Source organism: Equus caballus, chromosome 11 (assembly GCF_041296265.1).
Source record: "Equus caballus isolate H_3958 breed thoroughbred chromosome 11, TB-T2T, whole genome shotgun sequence".
NCBI classification, from domain to species: Eukaryota; Metazoa; Chordata; class Mammalia; order Perissodactyla; family Equidae; genus Equus; species Equus caballus.
In genome coordinates, this window is record NC_091694.1 from 46,177,223 (window position 1) to 46,199,433 (window position 22,211).

At 38.4% G+C, this 22,211-nt stretch overlaps 1 protein-coding gene across 4 annotated transcripts in view; it reads right to left on the reverse strand.

The window, feature by feature from the left end:
• Positions 1-22,211, reverse strand: part of METTL16 (methyltransferase 16, RNA N6-adenosine) — an 82,249-nt gene that overhangs the window by 48,266 nt on the left and 11,772 nt on the right. For all 4 annotated transcript variants that reach the window (XM_005597657.4, XM_014727919.3, XM_070227877.1 and 1 more), the window contains 3 exons: positions 6,505-6,704; positions 2,583-2,723; positions 295-410 (listed from right to left, as the gene is read on the reverse strand). In XM_005597657.4, coding sequence (XP_005597714.1) covers positions 295-410; positions 2,583-2,723; positions 6,505-6,704 — 457 coding nt within the window. The remainder of the gene's footprint in view (positions 1-294; positions 411-2,582; positions 2,724-6,504; positions 6,705-22,211) is intronic.

A 22,211-nucleotide genomic window follows, 5' to 3' on the forward strand; every position in this document is an offset into this window, starting at 1 on the left:
AAAAGGCCAGGTCAGAGCCAAAAGAAACCTGGAAAAACACAGCCTCAGCCCTGACACTACCATGAACTCCTTAATCAAGTTGTTCCTGAAGTCCAAATTACTGCTGGATTTCTTAGATATGTAAGTCAATACACTTTCTTTGTTGTTAAGGCCATCTGAATTGGGTTTTCAGATGCTTGACACCAGAACATTCTGATACAGCTTCCAAAATAAAAGTTGCTCTTTGCTCTTATCTTCACAAACAAGGAAAACTTAGGCAAATATTTAATTGCTTTAAAGCAGAAGATATTTTACCTTGGCTTCCAACTGATTGGCAAAAAAGGGAGGGTTGCACATGCAAAAGTCATAGATTATCTCAGATTCCTCTTTAAGAGCGTCCATCAGGAGTGTCTTCTGTGGTACTTTTACCACTAGGAGAAAAAATAGGAACTGTTAACTAGTATTAATGCTGTGGTAGTTTTCACATATGTCCAAATTCTTTGACAGAAGTGACCTCTAGTCCCTTCGAGAGGTGAAGTTTAATATCCCTCTCCTTGAGTGTAGGCTGCTCAGTGACTCGCTTTTACTGAACAGAAATGACAGAAGTGACACAGGGCATCACTTCTGAGGCTAGGTCATAAAGAGCAATATGGCTTCCTCCTTGCTCTCTCTGTTGAATTACCTGCTCTAGGAGAAGCCAGCTGACATGCTGTAAGAATGCTCAAACAGCCCTCAGGAGAGATCCACAGGGCAATGAACAATGCTTCCTGCCTACCCCCAGTCAGTCCTTCAGACGACTGCAACCTCATTAAAGACTCTAACCAGAACCAGCCAGATAGGCCATGCCCAAACGCCTGACCCATAGAAACTAGGAGATGATAAATGTTTATTGTTTAAAACTGCTAGATTTTGGAGTAATCTGTAATATAGAAATGGAGAAATAAAAAACACATAAACAATATTAGTATTTCCCCTTACAATGATATGTTTAACACTAGCAATAAAAGCCTATTTCTTCCATAAAGAGACATAGTCTAATGACAAAAAAAATGAACAGCCTTTTATATATACAATAAGCACAAAAATAAAAAGTAACTGATTACTAAGGGGATGTGACTATTTGTAGCACAGTTCCACATACTGAAATTAAAAAGATGGTATATTTTAATCAATAGTAGGGTTCTCTTCCTTTTAACATCTTGGTGACTAGGTTACTTCATATACAATAGATCCTCATTATTCATAGTAGTGATGTTCTATAAAGTCACCACAAACACTGAATTAGTGAATAGTGAACCTTTAGCTCCTAGAAATACAGGCTTAGGTTAACTGTGAGCCTCTGGTCACAACATTTTCATCAGCCAATCAATATATAACCTTGTTTTATGTGTGTTTCTGTTTAAAGACACCTTATTTAATATATATTGCCGATTCATTAACATTGAACTCACAGCCAACAGCACTCTAACTCATGTGTGAACGAAGCTCATCTAACACACCTATTTTCTCTATAAGGCACACCACAACCTTTTTGTACTCAGTAACACTGGATAGCATTTAAGCACTATGTTTAGGGACCATTTTAAACAGCAAAATCACCAAGAAAAAACACAAAACTGCAAAAAAATGTGGCACTAAATAGATCACGAAAAGACACTTATTTACAATATGAGAGCTGAAACAATAGCAGAGTGTCGCTTGTTTCAACTTCAGCTTGAAACATGCACGTTGGGTAACGATTTTTTTTACTGCTCTGCATATGTCTTTGAATGACCACAAAGGTACAAGTATTGATTTTGAGGTTAAAAATAACCCTGAGTATTCCTCAAAAAACTAAAAATAGAACTACCATACGATCCAGCCATCCCACTACTGGGTATTTATCCAAAGAGCCTGAAGTCAGCAATCCCAAAAGTCCTGTGCACCCCAATGTTTATTGCAGCACTGTTTACAATAGCCAAGACGTGGAAGCAACCTAAGTGCCCATCAACAGACGAATGGATAAAGAAGATGTGGTACATATATACGATGGAATACTACTCAGCTGCAAAACAGAACAAAATCATTCCATTTGCAATAACGTGGATGGACCTTGAGAGAATTATGTTAAGTGAAATAAGCCAGCAAGAGAGAGATAATCTGTGTATGACTCCACTCATATGAGGAATTTAAAACTATGGACCAAGAACAGTTTAGTGGATACCAGGGGAAAGGTGGGGTGGGGGGTGGGCACAAAGGGTGAAGTGGTGCACCTATAACATGACTGACAAACATTAATGTACAATTGAAATTTCACAAGATTGTAACCTATCAATAACTCAATAAAAAATAATAATAAAAAAAAGGATTTAAAAAAAACAAAACAAAACAAAAATAACCCTGAGTAGGCAAATTCACAAATATTAAAGCCATGCAGTTATGGGGATCAACTGTATTTACTATATGTCTTCCTGACTTAATTCGGATAACAAAACAGCAAACTCAATTACAGATTTTTAAAAATTACCAAAGTTTGTTTATTAAAGCAAAAAATAATGAGATACGTTAAATTAGAAAGGCAGGTTAATAAAGCTTGAAAGGGATATGTATTCTGTAGAGCTAACCTTTTATAAGATCAGATAAGTTATTCTGTTCCACATTTTTCTTTGCATAGTTGAAACACATATCATCTACTTCTGTTGCAAGGAAATACCAGCCATTTAAGGTTGTTCCAAGTAAAGGATAGATGCAGGATGCCCCGGTACCTAGCAAAAAGAAAATTCAAAACACACTGAGCACACCTGAGGGAGAGATGAAACTAACAAGCAAAAACACCGTGCTTCTCTTTTTAGAATTCTTTTTTTTTTTTCTGCTTTCCATCCCCAAATCCCCCCAGTACATAGTTGTATATTTTAGTTGTGGGTCCTTCTAGTTGTGGCATGTGGAATGCCACCACAGCATGGCTGGATGAGCAGCGCCATGTCCGCGCCCAGGATCCAAACTGGAGAAACCCTGGGCCGCTGAAGCAGAGCGCAGGAACTTAACCACTCAGCCACAGGGCCAGCCCCTCTTCTTAGAATTCTTATAGCCTTAACAACAAGCGGGTACCTGATTACATACACGCTTTGGCTACTGGGTTCTCTAATCATTTCACGTATGTTAGTCTTACCTCACAATGGGATTCAAATTTCCTAGAAGACAGAAACCTTGCTGTCCTCTTCTTTTGTATATTGTATGCAAAATTAAGTGTGTACAATTAGCTGATGATCAAGGAATATATGACTAATCAACTGAAAATGATCAAAACTCAACTTAATCTACTTTATAAAGTCTTCATTTTAAATCTCAGACAAAACCTGATTTTCTTAAAATAAATCCATGCTCTCTGTTAAAACACTACAGTAATATCTTAAAATAAATCAACGTACATCCCAGTCTCCAAAAGCAGAAAAAAATACATAGGGTATAAAATTTCTATGATCTTAAACAGCCCAACTCCTCCTATATCTGTAAACTGTTACTTGAAGGAAACGAGAAGAAAAAAAACTAAAGAGAAAATTCATTTCTTAGACGTGGAGACATGGAAAGACATTTAATCCAGATACAAAACATCAGTCATTGGCTTACCCTACCATAGTTTCAAGGAAGACATCCAGAAGGAAACGTTTCAGGCAAAAATCACTCTGACAACCAGGGTTTGATCCTAAACATGTACCTTGAATAATCTCGATCCATGGACTGGACAACATACTAACCACAAATATTGCTTTCACATCTACTGACCAATCCTGGCCAATAAGCTTTTAAAGAGGATATTCAAGAGAAGAAAAGCCAATGTTTCTCCCAAAGGTCTACCTTTGGGAGAACGTACAGTCAGCCCGTACCAGCCACTCTAGGCCTGCTTCCTGCTGACCACATCTTGGTGCCAATCCAGCCTTCTATGGATTTGGCAGGAAGAGGTGGAGGCTAGAGATATTCCTAACCCAGAGGAAACCCAGGCTTATCTTATTGCTTCTTCATTAAGTATTCTGAACAAGATAGTAAAATACACGACAACAACTGATGGCCAGAACATTTAAGCTCTTTGACGGTCACAATGATTGCTACACTTCCTATCATGTTTATCTAATAGCATCCTGGCCCTGATGCCACTGGGCAAATACCTCCTTGGGGATGTGTGAGGTGGTGAGGGAAGGGTTGGTAAAGGGTACTCAAGCTCCTCCCAGAGGCCACAATTATTTAGACCCTGCTAGCCATTCTTGTAAGCCAGAGTCACTCAGAATAAGGATACTTAAGTAGCACTTTCAGCAATGTAGGAAAAAAATCCAGACCAGATTCCAGGACCTTGGTTCTCACACAACTGCCTCTCTCTTCATACTTCAATTTCATTTAAAAGGAAAAAGAGAAAAAGTACACTTTCTTTCAGTTACCCAATGATCAGGTACCTCCAGGGTAATAAACAGGTAAAAAGAAAGACCTGCCTTCAGCCAAAAAAATCTAGTTTCTCAATTCTTACAACCCAAAGTCTTGTATTCTAACATCCTAATCCCCTCAAAAAGCTGAATGACATTTTTAAATGGGTAATAATCTTGTAATGATAAACAAAAATGGAAAGTGTATAATCATAGAATTAGAGCAAACTGATGGAGTCTGGGGGGAGAACCCTAATTAGAATCAATGTGATTTCAGCAAGAGTGCCCCTTGTGAAGAGCTAAAATCCATTAACCTCCTATATCCCCAAGTGTTATTTTAGAAGGTTTGGGGCATAATTAAAATAAATTAGCACCAAACAAGCTCTCAAGCTTTCTAAGCTTTCTATAACCAATCAGCCAATCTTCTGCCATGAACATAAAACGGCAGAAGCTTTTGTTAAATCCCATTATTTTTACACAGTGCTTAGCTCATAGGGGGTGTTCAGAAATTTGAATGTTGACAGAATGATGTATTTATCCATCAACATTCAATAAATTATTTATTGGACACCTACTATGTACCAGAAATTTTGCTAGGCCTTGGGATATTATAGTAAGCAAAAAAGTAACAGGCTCTGAACTTTACAATCTAGTGGGTGTTTACCACAGAGGCTTTTAAAAGGAACCCATTACAGTGGCCAAGATGTGATCAGAAATAGATTTACACACACTTTCTGTAGAATGGAAGAGAGAGGCAACAGAGTGGATGAGAAGAGCGCAGTTGAGAAGGTATTCTGTAGACCAGGAGAGATGATGGAGACTTGGTCCAGGGTGGAGGCAGTGGAGAGAAGCAGAAGATTTAAGAAATATTTGAGAGAGAAAAACCAACAGGAAATGGTGACAGACATTCTCAATGAGAATGGGGAGAAGTAAATATCAAGGATGACAGGGTGGACTGTGGTGGATTCGCTGAAGTAAGAAACAAAGGAAGAGGACCAAGATTAGGAAAAAAGAATATGAGTCTGATCCGGGACGTAGGAAAGTCTGAGGAGTTTTTGAGACATCTAAGTTTCTGAAATACATGGGACTAGAGTTCAAGAAAACAAATCTAAGTTGGAGGAATATACAGATTTGTAGGTTATTTGCATGGAGGTGGAAAATAAAGTCACAGATGTGGATGAAATTGCCCAGAGGTAGGCTGCTGCATAAGAAAAGGGCTAAAGACTGAGCTCAACATTTAATGGCCAGATACAGGAAAGTAAGCCCGAAAAGGGGAGAAGGGTGATTAGAAATGAAAGAGGAAAACCAGAGGAGTCTGGTGTCATGCAAGTCAATGGAGGAGAGTGCATAGAGGATAAAGGAGGGGTCAATAAATGCTGCAGAAAAGGTAGTGTATGATCAGAACTGAAATGCACACAAACATCAAAGTTAAACATTTACTACTACCTAGAAATTGTGTTTCCTATTAACTATACTATATTTAGAAGTAAAGTCATAGAGTTTTGAATTCCAGTTTTCCCATAAAGGACTAGTAAAGGCCAAAGGATTAAAAAATTTTTAATCCTAGTAAATGAAAACACTGGCTATGATAAACATAAATTTATAATTGCAAAACATAGCCTGGCTTCATTTCCTTCTGTATCTCCACTTACTCTTTCAAAGGAACCAAACTGGAACAGTTTTCTCCATTGTAAAAGTCTACAATTAAAATCTTACCCTACCCTCTACAAATAATCACTCAAGAGATTCCCAAAAGTATTCAGGCCCACATGATCTTTTATTAAATAGCCATCACCACAAAATCCCAATATGGGGACTACTGTACTAACACCAAACAATTCAGAGTAAATGTAATGCCCAACAGACACAAGACATCAACGTGGTAATCTGGAAAGCTAAGAAAACAAGAGCCTCACTTCCCTTCTGCACCTCTCTTACCCTGTTTGGTGCTGACAATCCCTTCACAAGAGAAATCGAGAAAAAGACAAGCCCAGGTGTAGCAAATAAGAACAGTAATATCCACAGCCAGCTTCTTTCACCCAAGAAACACCCAGAAGAGAAGTTCACAGAGAATTTGACCTTGCAAAATTTATGAAACTTATGTTTAGCCAAAAAAGAATTTTAAACCATATACCTATGTCAATTCCTCTTCGGAGAGTACTTTTGTCAGAATCCTGATGACCGATCAGATCTTCCACCCAATGAATATAGTTGAGTCTCAAGGGAACTGTGGGAATTAGTCGCTCCAATGGAATATCAATAGACAGTCCAAAATCTTCCCTTAGGAGAGTACAGGTCAGAGCTCTGACTGCTTCAGGATCTTTAAAATTAAGACTGAGGGGTGGAGAAAAAGAAGTAAAACTGATTAGTAAGATTCACTAAGCTGTAAAAACTCTATGGCAGCCAGGCAATACCAAACTCCCATTTGAATTTCCTAGGAGATCACAATAAATAGCTCTATAGAGCATTCAGCACAGTGGCATACACACCTGGGTGTTTAACACAGTCACAGTAAATGAAAAGCAGTATAAATTCCACCGAGAACACTGTATTTTTCACACATGGAGTATAGAAGAGCAGCGTGCCTCCCTTCCAATTCCTGCCTGATCCTCTCTTTACTTCGTTATGTGAGGTTAGACAAGTTATTTAACCTCTACAAGACTGTTTCCTCAGCTGTAGAATGGGAATAATGGTACCTATGTTATAGTGCTGCTGTGAGATGATCTGTGAAGCGTACTTAGCATAACGTCTAGTACAAAGTAACTATTTTATAAATGCTGGCTATTCTTCTATTATCATTAACATCATTCGACATTAGCATTCTATGAAAATCATACTTAAATGTGGAAAGAAAGCAGTAAAAAATGTTTAATAATGAAAATATGATAAGATACTTAAATATAACAAAGACTATAGATACCAAATTTAAAACGTAACTATTTTTAGCAGCTTTACTGAGGTACAATTTACATACTATAAAAGTCAACTGTAAGTAAACAATTCAATAATTTTTAGTACATTTGCAGCAGTGCAATCATCACGACAATCCAATTTTAGAACACTTCCATCACCCCAAAAAGAAACCTCGTGTCCATTTGCAAGACATTCCTCGTCCACCCTCAGCTCTAGACAACCAATGCACTTTCTGTCTCGACAGATTTAACTTTTACAGATGTTTCATATAAATGAAATCATATAATATGTGTTCTTTGTATCTGGATTCTTTCACTCAGCACAATGTTTGTGAGGTTCATCCACTGAGTAGCACATATCAGTACTTCATTCCTTATTATGGCCAAATAATATTCTATTCGGTAGATAATCAAATTGTAGTTTATTTGTCATATCGATAACCACATCTGTGGTTTATCTATGCACCACTTGATGGACAGTTGAACTGTTTCTACTTTTTGGCTATCACAAACAATGCTACTATAAATATTCCACATACAAGTCTTTGTAAGGATATGTTTTCATTTCTCTTGGGTAGATACTTAGGAATGGATCCTATGATATATCTGTTTAACTTTTTAAGAAACTTGTGCCAGTAGAACTATTCTAATCTTAAAATGCTGCTAAGCTGAAAATCTTAAAAAGAAAACCAATGGATGTTATTTATAACAGGGTAATGAAAAGACAGAGCAGAAAGCCAGTAGATGGGACTGAACTATGAAAGGTAAGAAGAGCTTTGAAACTGTCTGCTGGGGCCAGCCCAGTGGCGCAGCGGTTAAGTTTGCACATTCCGCTTCTCGGCGGCCCGGGGTTCGCCCGTTCGGATCCCGGGTGTGGACATGGCAGTGCTTGGCACGCCATGCTGTGGTAGGCATCCCATGTATAAAGTAGAGGAAGATGGGCACGACGTTAGCTCAGGGCCAGGCTTCCTCAGCAAAAAGAGGAAGACTGGCAGTAGTTAGCTCAGGGCTAATCTTCCTCAAAAAAAAAAAAAAAACACAAATAACAAAAAAACTGCTCAGAATTCTGGCCTGAAGCTGTATGGTCAGACAGCTGGCCATCCTCAAACAACTCCTGATCTGTCCCATCTTCTTTTCTGTTTCTTTCTTGGTAATCAAATGATCAATCATTCTGAAAACCTCAAGGCCCAGATGCTTGAGTGCCAGGATGGAAGGAAGAGTGCTCTATCTGGCTACCATGGAAACTTTAGGAAGGTACCATGGACCCAAGCTCCTCCATCACCCACAGCAAAAGTGTTCTACCATGGGAGTTCAGAAACCTGGACTCTAACCTTGGTTCTGCAATCAACTAGCCATGAACTTAAAGTCACTTCAGTTCTTAGGTCTCAGTTTCTTCATCTGTAAAATTAAGAGATTGGACATAATGATCTAAGGGTCCTTCCAAGTAAAATTTCATGGCTCTATGAAGAATACTACAAAGCAGCACAATGATAGAAACTGAAATATTTGTAGAGCAAATTACGGAGACATGGAACGATCAAAAGAGTTCCTGAAGACAGAATAACCAAACAACAGTAAACATTTCCATTATCCTCCAGCCTGACCCCACAACAAACTCTTTATTCTTCTGCTGCATGATATTAAGCATACAGTAACAGTACTGAACACATATTAAGGAATACACAACCAGTGGTTATTCGATGACATGACCTACTCTTTCAAAAAATTCTTTAGAAAAACACAACTTTCAAAGTAAAAGAATTTGTGAAAAGAGTGATGATGGGCAGGATTAGATTTCAGGAATATAGACTTGTTTGTTATCTATACAGAAATTGCACTCTCTACTTGAATATAACCTTTTTTTGATGACCTTTAAGAATGCTTCAGGGGCCGGCCCCGTGGCCAAGTGGTTAAGTTCACGTACTCCACTTCGGTGGCCCAGGGTTTCGCTGGTTTGGATCCTGGGCACGGACATGGCACCACTGATCAGGCCATGCTGAGGCGGCGTCCCACATAGCACAACCAGAGGCACTCACAACTAGAATCTACAACTATGTACTGGGGGACTTTGGGAAGAAGAAGAGAAAAAAGAAGAAGAAAAAAAGAAGATTGGCAACAGTTGTTAGCGCAGGTGCCAATCTTAAAAAAAAAAAAAACAATGCTTCAGGGTACAATTTATAGGGAAAAAATGGAAGAGATTAAGAATGAATGTTTAATATAATCTACAGCAAACAAAAAGAGGATGGCTATAGCGTAATCTCAAGAGATACAAGAGCCTAAAAACTATGACACTCCCAAAGCAATGAGCATACCTAATGTTCCAGATCTTGGTTTCCAAATTATCACTCCCCACTAAAAGGAACCAGAGTTCCTTGGATAAATGGTGGTTCCAGGTCTGGAGTAGGGGAAGTACAAGATGAGTCTGGAACATTTTAGAAAATAAGTCATGCTCAAATAAAGATGATGACAAATCAAAAGGACACGGGCCAGCTTGAAGGGGCTCCCACTCACCAAATCTGGGAAACCTGAATGAAGAATGCCAGCAAGGAATTATAGCCCAAGACAAAAATACATGAGTCCATACTTATATAAATAAATAAATGAGGGAGAAGGGACAGCTCTTTCTTAAAGAAGAATGACAATTAAATGTAGAATAAAGAAGTCAGGGGCTGGCCTGGTGGCACAGTGGTTAAGTGCGCACGTTCTGCTTCAGCGGCCCAGGGTTTGCCGGTTCAGATCCCAGGTGGGGACATGGCACCACATGGCAAGTCATGCTGTGGTAGGCGTCCCTCATATAAAGTAGAGGAAGATGGGCACGGATGTCAGCTCAGGGCCAGTCTCCCTCAGAAAAAAGAGGAAGATTGGCAGATGTCAGCTCAGGGCTAATCTTCCTCAGGAAAAAAAAAAAAGAAGTTAGCAAATTACACTTGGAAATCACCATACTAATCACTGTTTCAATTAAGAATCATTAATGGATGCTAAAAATAGTAGGCAAAAGTTTGAGGAAAAACAATATTTTCATAGTCTCTAAGTATTTCCCCACAAATTATCAACTACCAAGGAGAAAATAATAACACTGCAATGAAGAAATCTTTTTTTATTTTTGGCACCTGAGGTAACAACTGTTGCCATCTTCTTCCTTTTTTTTTTCCCCTGCGTTTTCTCCCCCAAACCCCCAGTACGTAGTTGTATATTTTCAGTTGTGGGTTCTTCTAGCTGTGGCATGTGGGACGCCTCCTCAACGTAGCCTGATGAGCAGCGCCACGTCCGCACCCAGGATCTGAACCGGTGAAACCCTGGGCCGCTGAAGGCGGAGCGCATCAACCTTAACCACTCAGCCACGGGGCCAGGCCCTACAATAACGAAATCTGATGGATATCACCTTAACTAAGTGATTAAAGTTAACATCTCTAATCACGGGACAAACTTTATATACTTCAGTGATACACTGAGAAGGACAAAAGAGGGCAAAGAAAATAAGACTTAAAAAAGCATGCAAAATGAAAAGGAATTCAGAAATGAGATAGTGGTAGTGCATAATCTTGTCAATATATTAAAAACTACTGAATTATACAATTTAAAAGGGTGAATTTTATAGTATGTTAACTATATCTCAATAAACCAGTGAGGGGCTGGCCCGGTGGCGCAGCAGTTAAGTGTGCACGTTCCGCTGTGGCGGCCTGGGGTCCGCGGGTTCAGATCCCGGGTGTGGACATGGCACCGCTCATCAAGCCATGCAGTGGCAGATGTCCCACATATAAAGTAGAGGAAGATGGGCACAGATGTTAGCTCAGGGCTGATCTTCCTCAAACAAAATAAATAAATAAAAAATAAACCAGTGAAATGGAAATGAACAAGACGTGAGAAAAAATAAGAAACACCAGAGAGGCAGATAATGGAGACTCCTTCACACACATAATTGGTGTTACTGAGTAAGAGAACCAAAGGAGTAGAACAAAGAAATATTCAAAGAAATGATTCAAGGGGCCAGGCCCGAGCCGAGTGGTTAAGTTCACGCATTCCACTTTGGTGGCCCAGGGTTTTGCCAGTTCAGGTCCTGGGCGTGGACCTAGCACTGCTCATCAAGCCATGGTGAGGTGGCGTCCCACCCAGCAGAACTAGAAGGACCTACAACCAGAATATACAACTATGTACTGGGGGGCTTTGGGGAGATGAAGAAAAAAGAAAAGAAATGATTCAAGATCATTTTCCAAAAGCAGAAGATTCACTTTGTCCCTAGGAAAACCAATACAGGGGCTGGCCTGGTATCATAATGGTTAAGTTCACATGATCCACTTCGGGGGCCCAGGCTGAAGGGTCAGATCCTGGGCATGGACATACACACTGCTCATCAAGCCATGCCGTGGCGATGTCCCACATACAAAAAATGGAGGAGGACTGGCACAGATGTTAGCTCAGCGACAATCTTCCTCAAGCAAAATGAGGAAGATTGGCAACAGATGTTAGCTCAGTGAGAGTCTTCCTCACAAAAAAAAAAAAAAAGAAAAACCAATACAGACTAAGCAACACCAGGACATATTCTAGAAAGTTACTAAACTTTAAGAATTAAGAGGAAAAACCTTTACACATCTAGGCAAAAAAGTTAAATCACTCACTGGGGGCGGAGGGGCAGCAGGGTAAAGGAGGCTGGCTTCAGACTTCCACAGAGCACTATATAATAGCAGAAGACAAAAACACGGCCTACAAAGCCGTAGGGGAAAAAAGAACGCTACTCAACAAGTTTATACTCAGCCAAATTGTACTTCAAATATAATGACAATAGATAAACATTTCTGAGCTTACAAGAACTCAAAGAACATAGTTCCCATGATCTCTTTGTGAAAAAATTCCTAATGGATGAAGTTCAACCAATCAAGAGACAAATGAAGAAACTATGGCAAAAGGACTAGCAGTGGGCACTGAGGTTATTTTAACCAGAGACCTGAGATTAAAACACCTGTGAATTGTGGCTACATAACAGAATGTATCTGTAAACCATGATTATCTACACGTAATTAAAATTCAGTAGGGGGAACAGGAAAGGAAGAAGTAGGTAAGTACATTATTTCCTCATCTTTTATACATGGCATCAAAAGATTTCACCTAAGGGGGCCAGCCCAGTGGCATAGTGGTTAAGTCTGCGTGCCCCACTTCAACAGCCTCAGGTCCACAGGTTCAGATCCTGGGCATGGAGCTATACACCACTCAGGAAGTTGTGCTGTGGCAGGTCTCCCATATACAAAATAGAGTAAGATTGGCAGAGATGTTAGCTCAGGGACAATCTTCCTCAAAGCAAAAAAGAGGAGGATTGGCAACAGATGTTAGCTCAGGGCCAATCTTCCTCACCAAAAAAAAAAAACAAGAAAGAAAGAAAGAAAGAAAAAGATTTCATCCAAGGCTGATAAATTAAGTAGCAGAGACATAAGCATACATTTAAGAATATAAACACTGGAAAAATTAAAAGAAATAACATAATCAAATAAAATCAGTTGGGAAAGGAAGGGGAGGTGAAAACCAGATCATAGTGTAAAGAAGAAAAAAAGAAGCAATCAAAACAAAGTACAACATAAAACAAATGTGAAATAAATAAATGTAAAGAGTAAAATAAAATAGTAAACTCGGGGGAAGGGAAGAGGGCAGAAGGGGTGAATAGGCTCGTGTATGTGATGATGGGAATCTAATTAGTCTTTGCATGGCGAACATGATGTAATCTACACAGAATCTGAAATATATTACGATGTACACCTGGAAGTTATATAATGTTATAATCCAATGTTACTGCAATAAAAAATAAAAATAAAAAAATACTAAACTCATGTTATAAGACTCAGATTACATCATAAAGCCAAAACCAATTACAAAAACTATGTTATAAACAAAAACTATGCCTAAAACAAAGTGAGCCAAAGATTGACAATGAAAGCTTAAGTAAAACTATACCAGTCAACTGCAAGTAAAAAACAAAACAGCAGTCGTGATCTTAGAATAGATAACCCTAAATTTTGAGGGGGAAAAGCATTTAACAAGATGAAAAAGCAAAACGCTGGAGTGAAGTCAAGAAGATACGAACTTCAAAAGTGACTGACTTTACATTGGTGATCTTTTAAAGCTAAAACCAGTTTCTATAAAACAGTGGAAGTGGAAGTTTATTGTATAAATATACACTAACAATAAAAAGTCTCATTAAAATATATTAAACCTTTTTAAAAGGGTATTAAGTCTATTCCTAGACATCAGAAGTAGATATATATTAATTCTGTCATTTGTGGGAGATGATAAAAGAGAGTTAATCCATGGGCAAGCAACCATGAACACATTTCTGCTTCACTCAATCGCACAGCAATTGCCTCAATTTTCACATTAAAAAAAAAAAAGGACTCATACTACCCTTGTATTTCTTCCTCAGTTAAAAGCAGTACAAACTCAGCTTTAACAAGATTAAATGATGTAGCAATAAAAAGGTATTAAATCTACAAAAACTTTGTTTTTAATTCTAACAAGAACACTGTATTTTACTCCTGTGAAATCAGTCAAGTGTATGAAAAAGACGGGCCAACTCCATTTCCTTCAATGACAGAGCAATGAGAGACCATTTTACACATGGAAAGAAGCTCTCACTGAGCACCACACTAAGGCATTCAAATAAATTCACATGCTTTATTCTCTAAAAGTAGCCCAATCTATTTCTAAACTTCATTGCTAAATACGCAAAAGGAAAACATCCCAATACAATATCTATGCTCAGTCTTAAAATCTGAAATGAAAAATTTCAGAATTTTTCTATCAAAGAAACTTAATAACCGAGATACCTTATAAAATAAACTCAATGAACAGTATTACCTAAGAACAGTACATACTGACATAAAACTGTCCTACAACTTCTGAATGTTATTTTGCACTGGCATTTTAAAGAAAACTGTGAAAATCAGGGATTACAAACTCAGATATTTACAAGGTGCTACTCAAAATGGCAGTCCCTAATAAGATATAGAGCTTGTGCTAGAATGTAAATCAATACACTGAAGAAAGTCATGCAGCCAAGGAAATGTCTGCTGAACTAAACGTGTGGTGCAAGGTCTGTGGACAGTGACAAACAGTTTGTGGCCAAGCAGCCAGTTCAATAACCACATTTTTAGTAACACTATGCCAGATGACATAAATGACCATTTCAAAGGGTATGGCCACCATTTAGTTCTAGGTAATTCATGTCAAGTGGGTCTGCCAGTCCAGTTTTGCCAGATCTCTAAAATTTTCAAATGAAACCAGCAACCCATAATTTTATATGAAACTTCCCCAATTCTTAAAATCTATGTTGGCAATAAACACCCGCAAGCCTTATACAACTCACACGCTAACAGGCTGCACTCTCTATTGTAAACTAATGGAAGTATAGAGAAAGCTGGGGTACTTGGCTACTCCACACTTTTAAAGAAGTATAAACATGTTTCACTGCCTTTGAGCACTACTTTGCTCAACTGAGTTATAGAGAATAGGTTAGAATTTTTAAGAAGTTATGACAGCTGGCATTCATTTCTCTATTCATTCAACAGATGTTTATTATGTATCAACTATGTGCCAGGCATTGTGCAAAAAGCTGGAGATACTGCAGTAAGCAAATACAGACATATTCTCTCCCTTCATCAAGCTGACAGTCTGATAGAAGGTAGGTATTAATCCAAGAATCACTCAAATACATGTAAAATTGTCACTGTGATAAATACTGTAAAAGATAGGTACAAGGTGCTATGAAACCTATGTAATAAGTGGAACTGCCTTAGGAGGGTCAGAGAAGGCTTCCCTGAGGAGGTAACTGAGCTAGGAACTGAGAGTATAATGAAAATTAACAAGGAAAGAACTGGGGGAAGAAAACATGGCATTCTAGGATCCTAGGTAAAGAGAACACCAGGTACAAAGACCTTGAGGCAGAATAGAACTTATGGGGCATTCGAGGCACTGAGAGATGGCCACTGTGTCCAAAACACAGAGGGCAAGGTAAGTATGCATAGTTCAAGATGAGGCTGGAGAGGAAGACAGGGGCCAGATTAGGTAGGGACTTACAATTAGGGTAACCATCTAATTTTATCATCTAATCCAGAACTCTTTTGAACATGAAAGTAAAAGGTATTAAAAATCACACCAGGATAATTATAATCTATGTTAAGCATTTAGGTCTGGTATGGAACAAAGTGGAAGCAGAGATGCCAATCAGAAAGCTGCTGCTGTATCTGAGTTAAGAGCCTGGATAAAGGCGGCAGTGGCAAAGGCAGGGGAAAGCAAAAGGAATTAAGAGATATTTAGGAGGGAGAATTTACAAGATTTGGTGATGGACTGAGACGCGAGCTGAGGGAGGCTGGGTTCACAGATGTGTCCTAAGATTCTGGCCTGTTTAAGAGGATAGACAGTGCCATTTACTGAAATTGGGAACTCTGGCAGAGAACCATTTTTGAGGAGAAATATCATAAATTTGAGCTGTATTGAGACATCCAAGTGGAGATACTGAGTAAGCAGTGATCTCTGGGTATATAGTGCAGAAAACTGGAGAAAAATGCATAAATGTGTAAGTGATTTGCAAACAAATGAGGCCCTGGCATAGATGAGAGTGCTTAAGGAAAAAATACAAAGTGAGAAGAAAAGAGCCTTGAAGAATCCTTTAATAGTTGTATATATAATCATTACAGAGGAAGCTACAAAGGAGACAGGAAGGGTGGAAGAAGGAAAACCAGAAGAGCATGGTGCGGTGCCAAGGAAGCCAAGAGAAGAGGGTGTCCACGAAGGAGAACAGTGTCAGCAGAGTAAGCTGCTTCTCAGAAGTCAACTGAGAAACAAGATTGGATGTAGTGACATGAGATCACTGGAGACCTCTTCAAGAGCTGCTCTGGTAGTGGTAGAATTAGAAACCACCTGGAATGAGCTAAAGATTAAGTACGGTGTGAAAAAATGGAGACAGTAAAATTAGACAATTCTTCAAGAAGTTGTGCTGTGCAAGGGAGAAGAGAGATGGGGCAGTAGAAGCGGTAGGGTTGATGCAGAGGTTTTCTTAATAATTTTTTAATAGAAGACAAACATGTTTAAAAGTCAATGGAAAGTCACAAAGGTCACATATCATGATTCCACTTATATGAAATGTCCCAAACATGCAAATCTGTAGAGTCAGAAAGCAGATTAGTGGTTGCCAGGGGTTGAGGAGACAAAGAAGTGGGAGAGGTTGCTAACGGGTACAGGGTTTCTTGTGGGGTAACGAAAATGTTCTGGAAATAGTGGTGATGCTTGCACAACCTTGTGAACATTGTACACTTTAAAATGGTGATTTTATAGTATATAAATTATATCTCAATTTTTTAAAAAGTAAGAACAGAAGAAATTAGTTGACAAAGAGAAAGATTAAATACTTAAGAAAATGAATACCAGAACTGTGTAAAGTTCCTGAGATGGAGAGAGGGTATGGGATCCAAACTATAGATGGAATACTTAATTGAATTAGAATATAATAATAGTAAAAGCAATAATAATAATTGGTTGTTGAACAGAATCAAAAACCAAACCCATGGTCTTTTGTTGTGTTTTCCGCTAACTCATACCTATCCATGACAGAGTTCAAGAATTTTTAATAAGCAATTAGGTAGTAATATCATATAAAACAAAGATCCTGGAACAGTGGAAATGACCATTATTGATAACCCTAAATTAACCAAAGAACCTAAAATCCTACTTGCAACATAGTAAGAAACTACCTTGATCAATCAAGTTGATCTTTTCTTTTTTTAAGATTTTATTTTTCCTTTTTCTCCCCAAAGCCCCCCGGTACATAATTGTGTATTTTTAGTTGTGGGTCCTTCTAGTTGTGACATGTGGGATGCTGCCTCAGCATGGCCTGATGAACGGTGCCATGTCTGCGCCCAGGATCTGAACCGGCGAAACCCTGGGCCACCAAGTGGAGCACACAAACCCAACCACTCAGCCATGGGGCTGGCCCCAAGGTGATCTCTTAAATGCAGATCCCTATGCTAGCTAAAGAGCAAATGACAGGAAAGAAAAACTTAGTCATCCAAATACCTCTCTACCCTTTCTAAGTACAGTTAAGAGTACTGCAATTTTCTAGCAAAGCCGAGTGACTTACCCTAAATTCAGTCCAATAGTAAGAGAAACAGTCAAAGTTTTGCATTACAGAAAATTTAGGAACAACCTAAAAGTAATCAACAGGAAGTTGGCTGAATAAGCTGTAATACATCCACATAAGAGAATACTCTGCAGTCATTAAAAGGAGTAAGACTGGGCTGATCCACACAGTCTTGTAGAAAGAGGCTCCTTGACATATTAAACCAAAAAAAAGAACACCACAAGTTTGGGGCTGGCCGCGTGGCCGACTGGCTAAGTTCACGCGCTCTGCTTCAGCAGTCCAGGGATTCACCGGTTCAGATCCTGGGAGTGGGCAGAGCACTGCTGCTCATCAAGCCATGCCGAGGCAGCGTCCCACATGCCACAACTAGAAGGACCCACAAGTAAAATATACAACTATGTACTGGGGGGCTTTGAGCAAAAGAAGGAAAAATAAAATCTTTAAAAACAACAAGTTTGAGTAAAAGTACATGCATACATTATAATCACATTCCTGTAAAAACAAAACAAAAAACACTCCTGTATATGTATATCCACAGAAAACAGTCTGGAAGGGTAAGAACCACCTCTGGATGTGGAAATGGTGGGTAGATGAGTAGGGGTGGAACTTCCATTCTCATATTTTTGTATTATTTGAATATATTTTACATAATATCACCTACATAACTAAGTGTTTTACAACTCTATGGAAATGCTTATAATATAATGTCAGGTGGGGGTAAGAAAAAAAGTATGCCTATATAGTAAAAAAAAAATTGCTATATAAGCATAAGGACAAGGGCTTAGAAAGGAATACAAAGTAATTTGATCTTTGGGGTAGAAGAACAGTGACTTTTTTTCTTTTATGTATGCAACATCACTACTATAAATGTAGTTACGAAGGCTATGTTTCTGTAATTTTCTCATTAAGGTCTCCATAATGTGCTCTAAAATAATAAAACATTGTTTGTTTTGATGTGATTTGGATCAGTCATCGTTGAAGGGAGATTAAACAGTTGTTAATTAGTCTATTACAGGAATTTAACCTATAATTTAACTTTGACAAAGTTATGTAATTTTTACTAATATCTCATTGAATAATAAAAAACAATTCCTGGGACCAGCCCCATGGCCAAGTGGTTAAGTTTACACACTCCGCTTCGGTGGCCCAGGGATTCTCCAGTTTGGATCCTGGGTGTGGACATGGCACCGTTCATCAAGCCATGCTGAGGCGGCGTCCCACATGCCACAACTAGAAGGACCCACAACTAAAAATATACAACTATGCACCGGGGGGCTTTGTGGAGAAAAAAGAAAAAAAAAATCTTCGAAAAAAAAAATTCCTTTTTCAAAAAAGGAAAACAGGTCTTCCAGAGTGCTTGTTTCCCATGAAAGGGGGCCAATTCTGCTGAAGACTAAACCAGGATATTTCCCACGGTCACAGCAATCACCAAAAGATAGTACTGCAGCTTAAGCACTAATTACATAGCTTCATGAAACATTTGGAGCAAGAGAAACAACAATATAATTAATGTTTTCTTAGTGCCTTCAAACAGAGTTGTTGTTTATATAAACAATTCTTATTATCCAAAAAAAATATATGTACGTATTCACTTTGATGGACTAGAACATACAATTTATTAATAAGGAACCACATCCTAATCACCAAAAAGTACAAGACATCAAGCAGAGGCTAGTCTAATTGAAGATATAACCTGAAAAATCAGTGAAGAGCTGATTTTTAAACTTTGTTAACAAAATGAGCGTTTGTTTTCTTACTTCTAAGAAAATACAGACACTCATCTGAAGGTTGGAAATCCTTTTGTAGGGCAAAGTCTAGTAATCCGACTTCACTAGTTAAATATCTAGGTCACTTTAGCACCCTGGGACATTCAGAAATCCTGAACACTGGCAAGATCTTTTTCATTCTCATTTCTGAGATCACAGAGAGGCACAGGAACTAAAATTAGCGCTCACGTGGAAATCAGCAATTTATTCCATCAGTCTTTGTTTTTTGTTTAACACATCCAGCTTCACAAAATAGCCTATTGTCAACAAGCTCATGTCCAATTTCCCCAGAATGACTCCTCTGCTACTGATGAATACAGTATTACCATTATTGACAGAGTTTGGAAAGATACATTCTGTAACCCACGGTTAAAATAACCATTCTGACATCGTGGAGGCCAAACCTCATGTAACAACAAAGGATAAAGCTCATACTCCAACACTGGTTTCTATTCGTTAAATCTTCACTGAGGTGCTACAAATGGTAGTCACAAAGTAAGACACAATCCTTCAGTGCCGAGTTTTTGGTTCAAAAAAACAAATCAGTTAAGTGTCACACTCTATTCAAACTCAACTGACAGGGCTCAAGTAAATTGTGGGATGTTGCTATGGGGCTGGTTACTGTGAAAAACCACAAACTAAAAGCTAACTGCAATGGTCAGATATGATTATAACAAAGCAGTGACGGGTGCAGGGAAGAAAAACAGATCACACTGGCAATCCTTGCCACCTTATTAATAATATCAGGTTTAATAACAATAAGTTACCTATCATTTACAAAGTGTCTACAGTGTACCAGTCACTTTACATGCATTATTGCTAACTTTTATGACAACCATCCAAAGTATGTCCTTTTATCCCTCTTTTTTAGAAGAGGAAATTCAGTCTCAGTAAAGCTAAGAAAATTATCTAAAACCTGACAGCTGGTAAGAGGAACCCTCAACACTGGTCCTTAGGATGACTGACACAGAAATGCCCTCCTCTTTCCATACCATACCCTGCTTCCCTTAAGAGAACATTTAAGAGTTGAGCAAATAAACAACACTTTAATCCATCTCAGGTCTAAGGTTTTGTCTGATATTCCTTTTCCATCATTAGCTAAGTTTATATTTTGGCCATTCTTTTTCATAAATCTCATGGAATTAAATAAAAAGCCATTATAAAAATAAAGAACGTTCTATCAATGCAGACAATCAACAAGTCCTACCTGAGTAAGCAGGAAGGAGGATGATGTCTAGCAGCAGCTAGGTCATTTACATCTCCTCTCCCCTACATCTATCATAGAGCCCTTCTAAATATGCTGTCTTGCCAACTAAAAATGACTCACACTGCTTCCATCTTTAAAGAAATAAGAGGCTCTCCTCAAGCTTGCCTCACCCTCCTCTCATCTCTTCATACAAGTTGTTTTTCCCTGCAGAAAATTTTTAAATTACTTTTGCCTATTACAAAAACAACCACTTTGAACATCACAGCTCTTGACTTTTAGTCCCATTCCATGCACAGCATATCAGCACAGATATCTTGATTTCAGTTTGATACAAAATTGTGTGTTATAATCTGCGACACTCATTCCATAGGCTTCATGGTATTCCATTGTATGGAACTGCATTCCAACAACCTACATACTGGATATTTAAATCATTTCCAATTTTCCTCATTATACACAGCCTTGGGATAAACATCCTCAAACACACATTATTTCACTTAAGTATGCTTTTTAGAACTTTCTTTCTTTTTTTTTTTTAAAGATTTTATTTTTCCTTTTTCTCCCCAAAGCCCCCTGGTACATAGTTGTGTATTTTTAGTTGTAGGTCCTTCCAGTTGTGGCATGTGGGACGCTGCTTCAGCATGGCTTGATGAACGGTTCCACGTCCACGCCCAGGATCCGAAACGGCAAAACCCTGGGCAGGCCAAAGCAGAGAGCGCGAACTTAACCAATTGGCCACGGGCCAGCCCCCTAACCTTCTCTATTTTTTAATAAAGATTTTATTTTTCCTTCTTTTTCCCCAAAGTCCCCCAGTACATAGTTGTATATTTTAGTTGTGGGTCCTTCTAGTTGTGGCATGTGGGACGCTGCCTCAGTGTGGGTTGATGAGGGGTGCTATGTCTGCACCCAGGATCCCAACCCGAGAAACCCTGGGCCACCAGAAGCAGAGTACGGGAACTCAACCATACAGCCACCGCCCCGCTTTTTAGAAGTTTCAAGGCCGCATTTAATCACTGTGCGCACTTGACTACACTTTTGCCATTGATGGATTATTGTATATTTTATCTTTGCTAATTTGGTCCTTTTTGTCTTTCTTCTTTTGTGAATTGCCTGTTTTAATCCTTAACCTTATCTGTTAAGGTTTCTGCCTTTTTTCTTATAGTCTTTTAAGAGTTCTTTACATTAAAGAAGGCAATTCTTTGCTATATGCCATGAATATTTATACCATGTTGTCACCTTTTACTTTTAGCATTTCCTGATACGTGAAAGTTTTTACTTCTTATGTAGTTGAATCCGCCCATCTTTTATGAATTCTACCCTTAGAGTATGCTCAGAAAGAACATTTCTACACCCAAAGTTACAGACATTGACCTATTTTTTTCTAGTACTTAAAAATTATATATATTGAAATCATTAAACCATCAGGAATTTATTTTGCATAACATACAGTAAAGGAAATCTACTGCACCTTCCCCATGGCTGTCCCAACTGCATCTATTAAAAACCCACTATTTAACACTGGATTATAACATTATATAGGTAATAAAAAAATTTTTTAAATAAAAAAAATCCACTGTTGAAAAAGAAATCCTTTATTGTCTGCCCCCACCCCTAAAAATCTGAAATGCTAACCTTATTTTACACTATAGTCTTTACATGATGGGGTGGTATCTTACTTGGGAATCAGGTTCTAAAGTAAGCACGTAAAGTGAAAATCCAGTATGATCAAAATTACACTGCAAAATCTCTTTAATCATTCACAGCACTGTGAGATATTCACACTATGAGAAACACACGGAAGTCAAGACTGAGTAAGAAAGGAAGATTCACCCTGCTCAC